General features: G+C 36.6%; 1 protein-coding gene across 1 annotated transcript in view; it reads left to right on the top strand.

The window, feature by feature from the left end:
- The window catches only part of LOC127205211 (triadin-like), a 240,803-nt gene extending 224,361 nt beyond the window's left edge, over positions 1–16,442 (top strand). Inside the window, exons 19-21 of the mRNA XM_051164401.1 lie at positions 1,858–1,884; positions 6,525–6,572; positions 15,838–16,442. Of these exons, the coding sequence (XP_051020358.1) occupies positions 1,858–1,884; positions 6,525–6,572; positions 15,838–15,908 (146 nt within the window). The 3' untranslated portion in view covers positions 15,909–16,442. The remainder of the gene's footprint in view (positions 1–1,857; positions 1,885–6,524; positions 6,573–15,837) is intronic.
- The last annotated feature ends 1,095 nt before the right edge of the window (positions 16,443–17,537 follow it).

The following is a 17,537-nucleotide window of genomic DNA, read 5'->3' as shown; positions in this document are numbered from 1 at the left end:
ATATGATAGATTTTAAGTGTTTCAGTGGGTCAGTATTACCGTCATGTATTATCACTAGGTACAATAGTCGAATTGCCTGGGACTGGTGGATGTTGATCTTCAGGTGCGAATACAGAACAGCAGCTTTCTAATGTTTTGTTTTGTTTTTAGAGACAAGGTCTTTCCATTTAGCTCTGCTGCCCTGGAGCTCACTATATAGACAAGGCTGGTCTCACTCTCACAGAGATGCTCCTGCCTCTGCTGCCTGGGTCCTGGAAGTTAAGGTGCACACCACCAAGCCTGGCTACTTAGATATTTTTTTCCGTTAAATAAATTAATCACATTACAGCTTGACCCCTCGCTTCTCTCCTCATAGCCCCTCTCTCACATTCAGCACCTCCCTTCTCTTCTCTTCTCCGAGAAGGGGAAACTCCCATTGTGTACCAACCAATCCTGACACTTCAAATCGAAGTAGGACTTAAGTACATCCTCTTCCACTGAGGCCAAACAAGGCAGCACAGCTGGGGAAAGATATCCAAAGGCAGGCAGGCAAAAGGGTCAAAGACAGCACCCGCTCTGATTGTTAGGGTATCCACATGAAGAACAAGCTGCACATCTGCTACATATCTGAAGAGAGCTAGGTCCAGCCCATACATGCTATTGGTTGATGGTTCTGTCTCTCAGAACCCTCATGTGGTTAGTTTACTCTTTAGGTCTTCTTGTGGAGTCATTACATGTCTTGTATGAACAACAAATTTTGAGTCTAAGGTTTTGTGGGTAGGTTGGTACCCCCTTCCCTCCACTGGAAATCTTACCTGGCTACAGGAGGTTGACACTTCAAGGCTATCTTGCTCAAAGTCTCCTCTGGGGTCACACCTCCTATACACCTTGGAGGCTTCCTTATCCTAGAGATGCCTCCCACCAATTTCTGCTTTCTCTCTCAGTCCTCCCACATAACCCCATTCTTGTTCCCTAACCCCATTTCTCTACTCACCTCCTCTCCCACCCACTTTTCTCCTTCCATCTACTTCAGATGTCTGTTTTATTTCCCCTTCTGAGTGAGGTTCAAGTCCTTCTTTGTTACTTTGTATCTTTGGATCTGTGGATTGTAGCACGGTCATCCTGTACTTTATGGCTAAACTCCACTTATAAATGAGTACATATTCTGTATGTCTTTCTGAGTCTGGGTTACCTCACTCAGGATAATATTTTCTAGTTCCATTCAATATCTTGCAACTTTCATGATGTCCTTGTTTTTAATAGCTGAATCATATTCCAATTTGTACCTCATTTTTTATCCATTCTTTAATTGGGGGACATCTACATAGTTTCTGTTTTTTGGCTATTACAAATAAAGCTACTATGAACATAGTTGAGAAAATGTCCTTGTGGTATGGTAGAGCATCTTTTGGGTATATGGCCAAGAGAGGAATAACTGGGTTTTGAGTAGAAATATTCCCAGTTCTTTGAGAAACAGCCAGATTGATTTCCAAAGTAGTGGTAGAAATTTACACTCCTACCAGCAATGGAGGAGTGTTCCCTTTGCTCCATATCCTGGCCAGCGTGTGCTATAATGGAGTTACTGGGTAATTTATCAACTTATTTTTTACTTTTGGAGCAATGTTATAGACTCTGGAAAATGCATTTGCCTAAATATGGCAGCAATCAAGCCCTTTAATAATTTTTGAAAGCAGCGTAGACGAAGCAGGAGTGAATGCTGAAAGACGTGGGAACTCTAGCTCGACTGCTGCCCAAATCTGTGACCCTTGAAATCCCAGTACTATGCTTGCTATCTTCCTAAGAATTAAACCTCAAAGTTACTTTAAATAATGGTAGACTACTAACTAATGAAGACCGGGTTTTCTCTTGTCGTTGCAGCTCCAAGTGAAAAGCATGGAAAAGCAAGTATGTTGAGCAAAACTTGATAAGAGAATGTTTTAGTAGCCAATTCCCTTCCATTTTCTTTTTGGACATTGATTTTTTGAGACCTATTTGTCCACATTTAATTAATTAATTAATTAATCTATGATTAATTGCTATGGTGAAATAACATGCAAAATAACTCATCTGCATTTTTGTGTGTTTGTTCTTATGAAAATTTGTCTAGAGAGCTTTAATTTGTGAGTTTTCAGTTATGTAGACTATATTTTCTGTATTCATTTGCATGTTTTTCTCTCTCACATAATTAGAAATAGTTTTATTTTTATGCATTTCCCAATTAATTATTTAAGGATCCCAATGATTAATTACTTGATCAGACTACTAAGTATTGTAATTTGTCTACTGTGAAAGTTTCATTTTCAATGAAATGTAGTCATCCTAAAACTTTATTAAAATTTATTTTGTAGAGTTCTAATTCTTTTTTCATATTTATATCCTCAGATTAGGAAAAAAAATTAATAACTGATAGGTTATCTTGACACATACATCAATGACAGCTCTTAGAACATGTTTAAAGAAAATGAGTCATTGTCTATTCATTTTGATTTTATAAAATACAGTTATTTCTGGCCAGGTGTGGTGGTGCAAGCCGTTAATCCCACCACTCAGGAGGCAGATGCTGGTGGATTGCTGTGAGGCCAACCTGGTCTATACAGAGAAACCCTGTCTTGAAAATTAAAAAAAAAAAAAAAAGAACCACAGTTATTTCAACACCGCTATTAATAAATATTCTTGTTAATAAATATTATGTTCAATAACAAGCATTTCCTTTTAACTAACTTCCTTATGCTTTATATATAATATTAATGACATAAACAGCATACACTATAGAAAGCATTTATATTTTTGTTTTGAGTTAAAGGTACATGCATATTGATTCTAGGGCTGATATATATAAAGGAACCCTATGTTCTACTTTTGAAACCGTATATTATTGACAAATACATCACAGAAAAATTGGAAAACATTAGCTAATTTGATGTCTTTAAAAAAAATTGAACGCCACCATTGCCCTTGTTCACAAAGACATGAAAAATTTGGACACAGTAAAAAAAGAGAGTAGTTTAAAAATAGAGAGATGACTCAGCAGTTAAGAGCACTTACTGCTCTTCCGGAGGACTTGAATGCTTGAGATCAGTTTCCCAACACCCACAATGGTTAACAATTGCCTGTAGCTCCAGTTTCAGGGTGTCCAATGTCCTCTAATGTCATCAATGGGTACCCAAAGCCATAAACACACACACACATCCATGAACATATGCGTGTGCGTGCACACATACACAAACACAAAATCTTAAAGTAAAGAAAACAATTTTCATGACCTATAATTTTGTTTATATTTTCAAGCAAAGTTGGAGTTAAGGTTCAATGTAAGGCTAACTGGGACTTTGTGTTACTGATTGTTGAGTATGCTAAACTATGGAAATGCATAATCAAGAAAATGCACCAGAGTGAAACATAATTTTGTATCACTCATAGAAAACTTTAGATTGAAAATCACTCTGAAAATTAACATTTCTCACAAGAAAATGTAACACAGAGATAAAAATATTCATCCATAAGAAAAACCTGGAATGATGTCCATCTGTGCAACACTGTCCAATCACATTTTGAAGAGATAAGCATCTTTTAAAGTAACTGGTAAACTAAATTGTCAAATCACTTAAACCCAATATAACATTTGAGGAGTTAGTATTCAACCCTTTGTGTGCTTGCGAACTTTGAGCTTGACATGAACATTATTCTTTACTACAAAATTAATTTAAAATGTTTCATAAGCCCTTGTTTCTTTAAATTACCTAATATCATTATTATTACACATTTTCTACTGACCTTTCTGGTACTGAACGAATAAAATATAACATATTTTACACAGTAGCTATAGACCATCAAGAGCTATACAGTTAAAGCCTAAAATCCAAGTTACACGTTATGGATACTTTTGAACAGTTAACTTGTACAATTTGTAGGTATTACCTGAATATTGGAATACAGTTTTCTGTTAATTTAAATCATCAATGGTATGTAAGTTAGTTTTATAGATGATAGATAGATAGATAGATAGATAGATAGATAGATAGATAGATAGATGAACAAACATCAAGCATGTATGTGATTCAATGTGGTGACAATGTCATTGAATTTAAAAGGTGAGATTGACAGGAGAAGGAAAATTCATGGAAAATTAATTTTCATTAACACTTGATTCATAGCTAGAAAGTAGATTGTGTTGGTAGGGCGGAACTATTTACCCAAGCTGCAATGTCATGAATTAAAGTTGATGGAGGAAGGATGTCCTGGATGAGGTAGAAAGGCCAAACCTAGATTTAGAATTTCTTCAAGTTGATATAGACTCTTTTCTCTATCCAAGTGCAAGCCAAAAATGTCTCCATGCACTCGTTTTCCACTCCCTGTGGTCATTGGAATGTATGTATCACGTTTAACTTTGGATATAATTTGTTACCTCTATATAGGACAAAACCAGTGAGGTTTTAAAGTATAGATTATGTAGTATATGTAATACTGTCACTAGTGAATCTTCGAAGGGGCATTATGTTCACACTACTTATTAAAAGGCTTGCCGGCATCATCTCTATTTCACTGAGAGTGATCACTTCATGCATCAGTGCTGTGCAGGTGTTCAGAAACACTGCTGCAGTGGATTCTTTCCGTGTTGAGCAACTCAGGGGTTAGATCACATAGGTCATGTTCTCTGCAACTACCCTCTAGTCAACTGAGTTGTGAACAAAATATTTGCCTTAGACAAGAGGAAAATGAAAATTTGTCTATATACATTTTGTACTTGAAATGGCAGCAGACATTTCCACCCTCTCATTTTAGCACTGTGCATGTTTTTGTACGGTAAGCCAACAGGGGGAGGTTTATCAATCTGACTCCACTTCAGTGTCCTGGTATGTGGAGCTGCAATCTCCTCCTCTACTAAAATGTGCTCTAGAACCATTTGGGAGCAAGCAGTGTGAGGAACTGAAGAGTAAGGAATTTTTGAATGTAGGTATTTAGCATTGCTATGGGAGAAGCAATTTATAGCAAGAGAATGGAATGTTCTTTGAATATCACTGAAGTATTTCTGAAAAACAGTAATATAGTCTTATTCTGACTTGGTAAATTAGTGATTGTAGAGTCTCCTGCAGTTACCACGATTTCATAAAATAGTTAGCTAGGTTTCCAGTACCAGACATGGCGTCCCTCTTGCAGAAAGGGTATTACGTACAAATAGCAACTGGTTACCACCAAGGTATGTGTGCCAACAATGCACCTGTAGGTTTGTTGCACCGTGTTGGTCATTTATATGATTCATAGGCATCATTGCCGGGTGGGGCTATTGATTGCCTTTCTTCTTTGGAAGCTTGTGTGGTGGCATCTGGTACCATAAAATCTAGATTTCAAGGAGAGAACATTCAGGTACATTCTAACTGAGGAGTCTCAAGACATTGTTTCTGAAGTGCATAGTTTCTTCAGCAATAAGGACTTACCTTCCACCTATGGGTGGTAGCCAGTGGCAAGAGTCACTGGTTGTATGTTTTGGGAGTGTCTTTGGTAGCACTGGCCAACAACTCAAAAGCGGACTTCTTATGACTAGAGTTTAGCTTTCTGTTAGGTGGAAGTCCCATCAGCTCAATGTGAAAAGTTCATTAAAATATCTATATGCAGAAATATAAAGTTATTTTCTTGAATCACAAAGAGACTTTTAAAACTCTATGGAAGAATCTAAGCTATAAATTTTTAAAGCTTATGTATTTTATTATACTGAAGTTAAGATATTTGTCAGTAGATATCATAGCTCATGGTAGTAATATACAAATGCTAATAAAAATAGAGCTACAAAATATGATAATAAAGAACAACTTCTAATAATGAAATGTTTATAAAATGAGATGGAAAAATTATAAAGATTTCTTACCTCATCATTGTTTTATTTTCCCCTGTTAATTGTAGAAAGCTTTATCTATTTTTGCTTAAAAATTAAATATTTTGTTCTAGGTTCAGTATTCTATGTTGTATCTTTAGTGCAGCTTTCATATTTTCCTTACTGGCTATTTAGACAAGTACCTCAACTATAGAAAAGCTTTCACTTTTAAATCTTGACTATTTTTTGAAACAGCAATGGAGTTATTATTTTATAATATTACAGCTAATAGTTGGCAGTGCTTACACGGTCAGATTCCTAGATAAAATATCCTTCACTATCTACATAATTAAAGAGTGAATAAAGAGGGTATTTACATTATCTTACCCAACATTAATAAATCACTTCAACTGTGGCCATATACTAATACTTTAGCATATACTTTTGTGAGTAATAAGCCCCTTTTATCAGGGCTACTTACAGAAGAATACAATTTTGCTATCACAGAGTTATACATTGGAAGGGAGTTTAAATAGGATTAATTTATCAGAAAGCAAAAAGGAATATGAATGTTTTGTGGTTTTGCTTTCTCTGCAGCTTGCTTTTCCCTCTCTCTAAGACACTCTGTGCATTTTATGTTTTGGCTATCTGTGTTGTTGCCTGACTATAGTACTCTATGTTATTGTTCTAAAAATTCTGATTTCCATTGCTGATTCTTAAATAACTGAATTTGCAGAAGCTGAACGAGGCAAAGAAGAGATTGCTGCTGCTTCAACCAAAAAGGGTAAACACAGCTGAAAAAAAAAAAGCTTATATGACTATAACTCTATCCTTAAGCTTCTAACTTGCTGTCTCGGTGGTGCTGGGGGAGGAGCATTGCTTACTGATTTTGCTATTTCACTGACACAGAAGCAGACTTTGCATGGTACTTGCAGCATCTTCGTTAACAGGGTTGTTGGCTAGTTTTCTAGTTCTCTATTGCAGTCAGTTTTTGGTCCTCTAGATCTATAAATCCAAATTGAAATACAGCTTTGGACATTATTTTTGGTAAATATGCTGCTTAATGTCAATATGATTTCAGTTACACAGAGGACATTTGTATTCAATACACTACTTTAAAAAATCAAGTATTGAATAAATTAAAATTTGGCTAAGAAGACTGGCATAAAATATTCATTGTGTATGAAGATAGTACAGATTTAAGACATGTATTCTATGAGATGCTGACATAGGGAAGTCTTGCTTTGAGAAACAAAATGGGAAGGTTCAAGAGAAATCGTAATTTTAACAATGTCTTTATAAGCATCTCATAAAAATATTTAACACATCTACTTTATATATATATATATATACATATATATATATATATATTCTAATCACAAAAGTCTATGCACACACATATTCTACTAAAATGACATTATGTATCTTTATAAAAGTTACTTTATATATGGACAAAGGAAAATACATATAAAAATTATAAAACTATGAAAATATACAAGGCACCTATTAACATGCTCCTTCTAAAATGATATGTATAAGCATAAACAAATGTACCGCATTCAGTAATGTATTTCATATATTGCTATTAGTTTATTACATCTACGACGTGGTGTGGTGCCCACCCCACCACGGTACCGAGTCGAGGGCGAGGGACTGCGGATTTAACTCATGCACACACACACACACACACACAAACACACACAAATACACACGCACGCACGCACACACACACACACACACACACACACACACACACACACACACACACACACACACTAACACAGCGGGTCCTTTGTGCTAAGAGAGCAGCTGCGGCAGCGGTTTATTATTCTCGTTCCCCTTCAGAGTTCCACAGAGCCTTCTTATAGGCAGCAAAACAGGAATCCTCCTCCCAGGTGAAATCCCTCAAGAGGTGATTGCACACAGGAGGAAAAGTCTCGAGGAAGGGAGGGGTTCGTTCCTATAGCAGTCAATATCACCAGCTAACCAAGAAAAACACAGACATGGAAGCTGCTAGAAACAGGACATGAAATAGCAAGACAGGCAGACAGCCCAGTCTGGCCTGGTTCCTACAACTTGGTATATATCCATGTACATGTTTGTATCATCTTATGTAGGCACATCGTATTATATTTAATTGATACAAATACACCATAACTGACAGAAGACTAAATTAATGTAGCTTTATGTGGTATCATCTTCTGAAATGACATGTTTCATTAAGAGTGTATGGTATAAATAATAAGGGAAGTCATGGTATTATGAAAAGACTAGAGATATTAATAGACAGTAAAACAAAGTCATTAATTTGGGCATTGATAGGTGGACCTCACATCTGTCAATAAGGCCAGGCTATTGATAAATTTGAAGACAAGAAGGATGAAAGTAAGATATATTTGAATCCTTAACTAAGAGCAACACCAACCCTGTGTCCAGAAAACAGTAGGTGTTTTCTTCTGTAATTTGGTTACAGATAATCAACTTTAGATGGGTGTGATGATGACTAAAATGGCAAATATTGGACTACTGGCATAGGATTTGTGCATGGATTGAGGCATTTTACCTTGAGTATGTAAGGTATAAATACAAGCATTCTTAGTTTGCAGTTCAGTTATGCCAAAGTAAAAAGTGGCATAAAATAACAACTGTACAATTAACCATCAGAGCCCCCAACTGAGGATGTCATGGATGCATAACCTGGCCACTGTTTTTTGTTGGAATGAGGCTTCTTGGTAGGCTTCTAGAGCCAAATGCCACAAAACATATTTATTGGCATAAGCTATTATAACCAACTACTATGCTAATTAATCATATATCAATTATGGCTTAGCTATGGCTCTGCATATTGGTTTGGCATATAATGAAAAGCTGAGCAGAGCACAAGTTGCTTCCAAAGTTATCATAGGAACGCACATGATTGACACATTTCCAAAACAACATTAAAGCTGTTAACTGGTGTACACATTCCCTTTCCTTTCACAGGCACATTTATCATCCCCTCATGCGTATACCACCCGTAGCACTTGACACATTCTAATTTCACACAATTAAATAAAACAAGAAAATTGAATCAGAGCTGTTTTTGTTTCCAAGTTGACTTTGAATGAGGGACTGTACATAACACAGTGAAAGCTGTTGATTTTGTGACATAAATTTTTTAAAGAATAATTCAACTACAATATAGTAATTAAAGTACATTGTACTAATTTATAGCTTGTATAAATTATTTCCCCTTAATAGTTTATTTGAAGAGACATAATATTAAATTCTTATTTGATACCATCTGTTTTGAAACTTACACTTTTTTACTTATTTTCATTCAACATCAACTTACATATGTAATATTCTGTATAAAATGAAAGAAAATATGAGGGTTAATGCTACTCTTGAGCAACTAAGATACTGGAAAAATATGTACTCTATTTTTATTATCAATAAAAACTATTCAACACAGCTATAGATCAAGCCTGAAGTCCAAGACGGAGATAAATTCAGATGAAGTGACATGGCAGTTTAAAATATATTCTTTCCTTGAAAATACAAAATGATTTTCTTTGCCGTGGGTTCAGAAGCAAGCCTTCAATAACAGATGCCTTTTGTAATGTGAGGAGAATCGGCTGGAGGTATCTTGGGTCTCAGCAACAGAGCAAGGCAAGGCAGTGAGGATTTGCAGGATGCATATGAGGATCAGTGAATCTCAGGTGGAGACCCAGGTCTCGAGATGAGGCATGCCACTGTTGCCCCGTGAATGCTGACTGCATTTCCCTCACTGGAGCAACGAAATGAGTTAGTCTTTGAATAATTAAAGTCCTCAGCATGAAATTTCACCTTGTCTCTGTTCCGAGTCTGGTGAGAAGTTTCTAAGGCAAAATAGTCTTCAGTGTTTCATCATAATCTTTGAACTTTACTTCTGATGTATTTACATACTTTTACTGTGGAGAGACTTAATGGTCGGCATCCCAGAGATTCCATCATTAACTTAAGGCTCATACTCTATCCTTGACTTGTGGTGTATAAATGCCAAGATCACAACTTTTTCCTATCTGCTGAAAATCCCAGTTGCATCGCCCTTTCAGATTTTATTCTGCATTTCTCAACTGTTCAGTTAACCTATGTCAGATTTAACCCTCCTCAACGTAAACTGGCTACTCTCTGCTCTCCACCTGCTTTTCATTATCCACTCTTTACCTTACTGGAAACCTGGAGACAATTATGGGCTATCTCTTTATTTCCACCACCTGCCTATTTAAATAATCTTAATGTATTTCTGTTCTTATTCCATAAATACTTCTTGTGTATCTGTCTGTGTTCATAACCCTGACTGTCAGCACAGTTCAAACCTTCATTGTCTTCTATCTGACCTACGGTCATGACCCCATTACTGGCCTCAGGTAATTATATTTATATTAAAACTCACCAAAGGCCAGAGTAAATCAACAAAGTCATAACACTGAATAAACCACTTTATTTAAAATTCTCTTCCCTCCAGCTACTCATAAGGTAAGATCCAACCTCATTATAATGGCTAATAGAATTTCCGAGATCTGTCTTCCACATCCTTCTCTCCCCTGACCTTCAGACATGCACGGTTTCATTTGTACAATAGCACTACACGGCACATAGTTCTAAATATATCTGTGAAAGTGTGCATTTAGATTTGGTAGCAGAAAGATGGTTTATTAATAAATATTTTACATACAGCTTAGAATTGATGAGAAAACCATACTCCTATCTTTCTATCATATGTACCTAAGGATCTAATCAAAATTACTCTGCCTTCCACAGATATTGATGCATTTTGTTGTTTCAGTCACTCTCATTTTCAGAAAAGTGCCTTTAATATATGAGTGAACTTTGGACTGGTTGCATTATATATATATATATATAGTCAGCCTGTGACCATTGGATTAGCTGATCACCCTGGGCACAGTATCATATCAGGGTTCAGTGATGGTCTTTGCTCCTGGGCTTTTGGAAGATTTGGCACTCAGTAGTATCCATCAGTTCAGTTTTGCTGAGTGACAGTGTATGTTGTCTGCCACCATGTCAATTTTGCTTATATGCTCATAGGGCAACCAGAGCTGGTCAAGAAAAGGGGTCACTGCTACCCGTAGAACAAGTAATCCTATCTACTTAGTCATGGAAGTCTTTATTTATTGAGGTTGCCTTCTGCTTAGAATTTATACAACACCTTCACTCACACCTGTCCTCAACCAAAGAGCCAAACAATTAGCTACAACCCTTGACCCACTACGTAATCACATGCTTCGTCATTTTTTCTTCTAAGAAAAATGTATAGCCAAGTGTCCTGCCAGAAGTTCTGTCCAGCGTCTAGATTTCTCTTCATTGATGCCTTTCACTATTCTCCCAGAAAAAGACTCTAATTCTGCAGTTCTATCCTTCTGGCTGGTGCCTGTAGAAGATGTAGACTTCAACTGTAAATTAGACCCTGACCTGTTCTGCCTTAGTAAACCAGTCATCAGGCATATCTCCTGGGGCCAGCATGGCTGGGGACATGAGGCATTGTGGCATGAGGAGGAACAATAGATGTTTGAATACTCTTCATAAAACTCACTGCAGATGTGCCTCAGGGTAGATTACATGTGTACCACTTACATAGGATGACAGACTGCAGCTGTGCTTATCCTATTTTATAGCATGGTGAGTCAGGCAACAAAGGGCTCTGTACACAGGAATATTGGGGATGTTGAAAGTAGGAGGATATATGGCCCCCTAGCGCTGCAGTTGCAGATTCTGAGATACCTGATAAGAGTGATAGAAACCAAATGTTAGTACTCTATAAGAGAAGTATATGCCAAAATCCACTGTGCCATCACCCCAGGCTCTCTGAAGCATACTTTCGGTGTTTTTTCAAGAAAGGCATTAGCTATAATGTGTGAATTTTATTGTTTATTAAATTTAGGGTTCTGAGACTGGACAGTAACTCTTTTAGACTATATTCCTAAAATAGTTACTCTCCTACTTTCCAGTAGGTTATCCTTAGCATTAAGATCAAGAATAAACTAGTTTTCAAAGAACATTAAAAAAGAAGAATTAGCATGGTAAATTGGTGTCACATTATGTGATATGATAAAATTTCTAATGACCACTTTGGCTCTCTATTATAATTTCCCAAATGGGTAGTTAAAATTTTTTTCATGAAGCCCTCTATTTTCTTTTGATTATTTTAATTAAAAAAAAGAGCATTAAATTCCACCATTTAATAGGAAGGTCTTAGTATTATCTCGAGATTAAAACAATATGGTTTGTCTTTAAATGAAATTAAGATTAATGGCTTAATTATATTTTATTTAGGGAAAAGCTATAGATACTTATAGCTTTAGGTGAATTTGGAAAAAATGTATCAATAGAAACCAATTCAAGGATGGTTATGTATAAGTGAGAGACATCACATCCCTATTCTATGAAATTTGGGAACCCAATTGAAGAGAAGAAGAAGACTGTAGGAGTCTGAAAGGTTGCAGGAGATTTTAGGCCAGTGAATTAACTAAGTAGGGCTCACATGAGCTCACAGAGTCTGAAGTGGCAAGTACAGAGCCTGTGAGGGTCTGAACTGGGTCCTCTGCATATCTGTTATGGCTGTTAGCTTGGTGTTGTTGAGACTCTTTACGTTGAGAGTGGGGGTATCTCTGACTCTTTTGCCTGCTCTTGGGATTCTTTGCTTCCTCCTGGGTTGCCTTGTCCACTGTGTAGCTGGTTTCCCTTGGAGGTCACTCTTTTCTAAAGAGAAAATGGAAGGAGAGTAAGCATATCTGGCGAAGAAGATAGATATAGCAGATGGGAGGACTGGCGAGAAGGGACACTGTGGTTGGAATGCATTGTGTGGAAGAAGAATCTATTTTCAATTAAAAAAAAAATGAAAAGAGGAGAAAATAAGTCTTAATTTTTAAAGAAAAATTTAAGCATTCCAAATTATTTAATTTTTTCTTTGTTCTTCTCACATGCACTATACCTCAACCACATCCTCCCCTCTCTCCACTCCTCTCAGTTCCCTACTCTATCTTTCCTCTACTCTGCTTCCTTTCAGAAAAGGTCTGGCCTCACAGTGATATCAATGAATTGTGGCAATGACAAGACTCAGGCATAGAGCCTAAAATCAAGGCAAGACATGGCAGCCCAGTAGGAGGAAAAGGGCCCCATGGGTCGGGTAAAAGAGACAGAGACAGCTAGAGATCTGCTCGAGTAGAGTACATGATAAGGACCAGGAAGTTCAACTGTGCCAGCGAAGATGGGGGAGACACTGAGAACCTGATAGCTGCCAGATTCCTGACCCTGGGTACCTCAGCAGTCTCAAGCTGGTGCAGAAAGTATGTACAATTCCTAGGTAGTTCTCTACTTGAAATCCAAAGAGGCTGGGGGTGGAAATCAGTGAAGAATGGAAGTAGTGATAACTACAGCAACAACTGCAAAAAGTATAAACACATTCACCAGAAGAAGTAGGAGCAAAGAGGGGAGCAAGGGTGGGAGTACAAGGAGAGACAACTAAAGGCCATTTGAGGACTAGTATGAAAATCCAGTACAGTATAAGCTTCTAAATTATATACATATAGGACAGAGATGTAAATTAAGTCACCAATAATGGAGGAGACAGAGCCCTCCTGGCCATCTCTTATTACCAAATGAGACTTCCAGGAGGAGTGGGCTATGTCTAGTTGAGCTGTTGGTCAAAGGGCTTCAACCAAATCTCAAACAACCCAGGCTGTTGCCAAAGCTATTTGTTGCTCCCCGCACACTGACTGCAAAGGTCCCATTGCTAAAGGCAGCTCCTGCATAACACATTGAACATGGAAAGTTAAGCTGCTGGACACATATGACTAGTGTTCATAGTGCTGGAAGGGACGCTGCACATACTACCAAACATCATTTTTTTAGAAGCTAATTCGTTCTATTTAATGTGACTGCAAGGAATTACCTCACTTTTGTTTGTCGTCTGTAACTTTTTTACTCTCCATTCCCTTCAGATGGATATGTATTCACTTGCTTATAGGCATTTCTCATTTTGGGAGCCCTTGTTTTCTTTATAGATGGCTGTTTCCTCATTCCTGTAATTCTTTTATTTTAAAAATCTAATTAATTTTCTTTATGTGAAAATTCACTCCATCATTCACATTTGTTTATTTGTTGTATATGTCTCCTCTTTCTGTATCTCCTAGAGGATGTCTAGCATATATTTTCAGTAGGGATGAATATAGTCCTACTTAATTTTGAGCTTTGTCAGATTCATCTACTTCTTGTTTTCATTGACTATCTGTTACATCCTCATATAACATTGGAAAAATTAATACATTTTTTTCACCAAAAGGGATGTGTTTAAGGTAGAGGAAAAAAAATGAAGAAAAGGAAAAAAAGAAAGAGGTTACTTCTACCTACTATGCATTGTCCTTGCCACAGCTGATCAGCTGTTTTTCTGACCTAGGACACCAGAAGCATTGTCTGCACTGCCACTTAAATATTAAGGCTCAAGACTAGATCATGTGACATCATTGTAGCACACAGTTCATTTTTAAGGGCGATTCAGTTACTAGGTTTTTTCACTTCAGGTGTGCAATAGCACTCTTGTCCTAGAGGGAAGACAGCTCCCACTCTCCTTGAACAGTACTAAGCTAACATCGACTACAGTGCATCCCTCGCTGCAATCTCCCTGGAAGTTCTTGAATCTGTCCCTCTTCAGAAGATTTCTGTACAGGTGACAGGTGTGAGATTTGGAAATCCTACTTTAAATATTTTCCTCATCTAGAGTTCCACTTGGGGATTAGAACACAGTGTTTCCTTAAAATCTACTTTAAATTTTCTATTAAGTAAATATTCAAACTTTAGGGTGCTTCCTTTGTTTCCTTTTTATTGTTTTCTTCATTCTTTACTGGCTCCTCTATTCCTTCCTCCATTCTTTCTTCCCATCTTTCCTTCTTTCCTTCTTCAGGGGAAGTTGCCAATGGACACGTTTATGTGGCTGATGACTTCATCCTAATATTGTTTAACATGCTACTACGCCCTTCATTTGGTTAAAATGAAAGCTGGGCCTCTGACATAAGTGAATTCCACTTAGATGCTTTGACAAGAACACTGCAGAATCGGAATTCCACTTAGATGCTTTGACAAGAACACTGCAGAATCTTCAATACAATGTATGTTCTCTCACCGGGACGCACAACCTCTAGAGGCCCCAGGGAATAAACACTTGTATATCCAAGATGAGTAAAGCCGGTGGCAGAGTCGTTTATTCATTTTAAAGTTGCATTTTCCCCTTTGCAACTCTGTGAAGAGCTGGTCGTGATGACATTATTCAATTCCACATCAGTGCTGTATCTAGCGGTTGCTCATACTCTCTGAAGATGGCTTCTTGCATCAGTTCCTTCAGCTGCAGGCACTGATTTCATATGAAAATTTTCTGCTCATTTCATGTTTAACTAGGTAAACAGCAAAGCTTCCATCGAGAGCAATACATCTTACAGAAAGCTTTACTCAGGATACAGTACTTTAAAATATTCCGTTATCTCTCTCTCTCTCTCTCTTTTTTTTTTTTTTTTTTTTTTTCTACTTGTGGTGTGGGATGTGTTTGTTTTATATTCGAATGCATCTTAAATGTGATAGCGTGGTCCTTTTTGTTGATTAAGACATGCTAAGTCTGAAATTTAAGGAGTATCTTATTGACATTTGTAAGACACTAAGTGACTGCAGCGGTGAACTGAAATGTAAGTCAATTAATCAAAGCCCTGTCAAGGGCAATTCCTTGTGGCTTGTTTATCAAAGCACAATATAAAGATATAAAGTAGAAAAGAGTGTGGAAGAACGAGCTTAAAAAGACTGGAGAGATTATTGCTGTTCCTTCTTGGTTCTAATTCCTTAAGATTAGATTCAAACCAGATTTCAATTGGATTATAAAGAGATGAGAAATAACTTTAAAAGCATTAGAGAGTGGCTTATTTAGAAGCAATATTTGCTATTGAGATGCATTCCCGAATGCTTTTATGTGCAGAATAAACATTTCAGACTGAACCTCTTATTTAAACCTTATCTTTGCCTTGCAGCCTTGCACGGAAGGAAAGAAGAGAAAGCCAAGACAGTGGAGCAAGGTAAAAAAAAAAGTGAAGCAGTTTGACATTGTCTTCTTTAGAAAGAAAACAGCCTGAGGAGGAAAACACTGGATTCAGACAGGCGGAAGACAATAACCTTTCCATCTTTTCCTACATAGCAATGTCCTTGCATGTTTTGTGGACAGGGAGGATGTGAGGTGACTATCTGGCCTTGTCTTTCCTTTGTTTACAAAGCTTTGGGTATAAATCCAGAATGGGAAATCTGTACAGACGGCTTCCTTACATCAGCAGAGACGCTGAAGTCTGTTGATATTGAGAAGATGAGGTAGTAACAGGTAGACAGTTTTTTTTTCCCATTTGGTCTTTTGGTTTCCACACCACCTCACAGATCATAGTCCAAAGGATAAACATGAGTCAGTCCTATTTATGAAAAAAAAATAATTTATATTACTTTAAGAGAACGTGTTATGTTCAGACACTGGGGCAAGTGACAGCAAAAATTATTATAGTTTATGTGATGACTTTGCTTGTTGATGGACCCAAAAAGCCTGAAATTTAATGCTGTCATAGAGTCATGAAGTGCATATATATTGTTTATATATACATATATATATATATATATGTAGCAATATAACATCATCCAGAATATGATTTAAACATGCTCTTGAACACTGTCTTAAAACATTGAAGGTGATATTGTGCCTTTTCCTACAGCTCAACTAAATGAAAATATTAAGGATTTAGGAGCTTTGAAAAGTGAGCATAACATGATAATTATATCGACAAAGTTTTCCCTTTATCTTGGCTTCTGGGTACCACCCCCAGTTTTAGGAGTCAATGCAATATTTCAACCTGTTTGATTTAAGCAAAAGTGCATATGTTAATGTTTAAAATGTAAAGCATAAACACAAGATCATATTTTATTTGTTTGTGCAGCTTTCGGGATTTAAGTTTTTTAGTCAAAATGAAGACAATCATTCCCAATCTGCTTTTTGGATGAGATATTATGTAGCCCAAATAAGAAATCATATATATAATGGATGCAGCATATTATAAATCCCCAAGTTGCATATATACTTACTTGGTATTTTCTTAGAAAACCAGTTTCAATGAATTATCAAAGCATATGCTTATTCACTGAGCTTCATGATTCTCTTTCCTCTTGTCATAGCAATTACTTATCAGAACTTGCTCCTTTGTCATTGTTGTTGTTTGTTTTTGTTTTTTATTTTTATTTTTTGTACTCAGGATTGCCCTTAGGTCCTCAAACATTGCACAATTAAGTGGTATCCCCTGCCTAGGAGGATGTTTTAAAAGCACTACAGCATTTTAAAAGTAGACTGTCTAATAATAGAGAGCAATGCAATAATAACAGTGCCTAGGGTGATTAATAGGAACAGCAACCGTTTATTTATGAAAGTACCACTTTCCTTAACTCATTGATATTTCCTCAAATGGGCAATTGCTCATTAGGATGGGAACTTACTGTTTCAGATGCTTTTCTATAATTTTATTAAAATTACATTTTATCTTATGAAAAATCAGCCTTGTAAGCTTATATTAAAATAAAAGACAATTTTATATTACAGTAGATTATTGTCATAATAATTGGAAAAGATTTCAATTTTAAATGTGGGACTCTGCCCTCATATATATTAAAGTATGAACACAAAAAAGATAGTATTATTTGAACA

This window comes from Acomys russatus, chromosome 21, assembly GCF_903995435.1.
Source record: "Acomys russatus chromosome 21, mAcoRus1.1, whole genome shotgun sequence".
In the NCBI taxonomy this organism is placed as follows: Eukaryota; Metazoa; Chordata; class Mammalia; order Rodentia; family Muridae; genus Acomys; species Acomys russatus.
The sequence above is the reverse complement of the archived record's forward strand: the minus strand, read 5'-3'. Positions and strand labels throughout refer to the sequence as shown.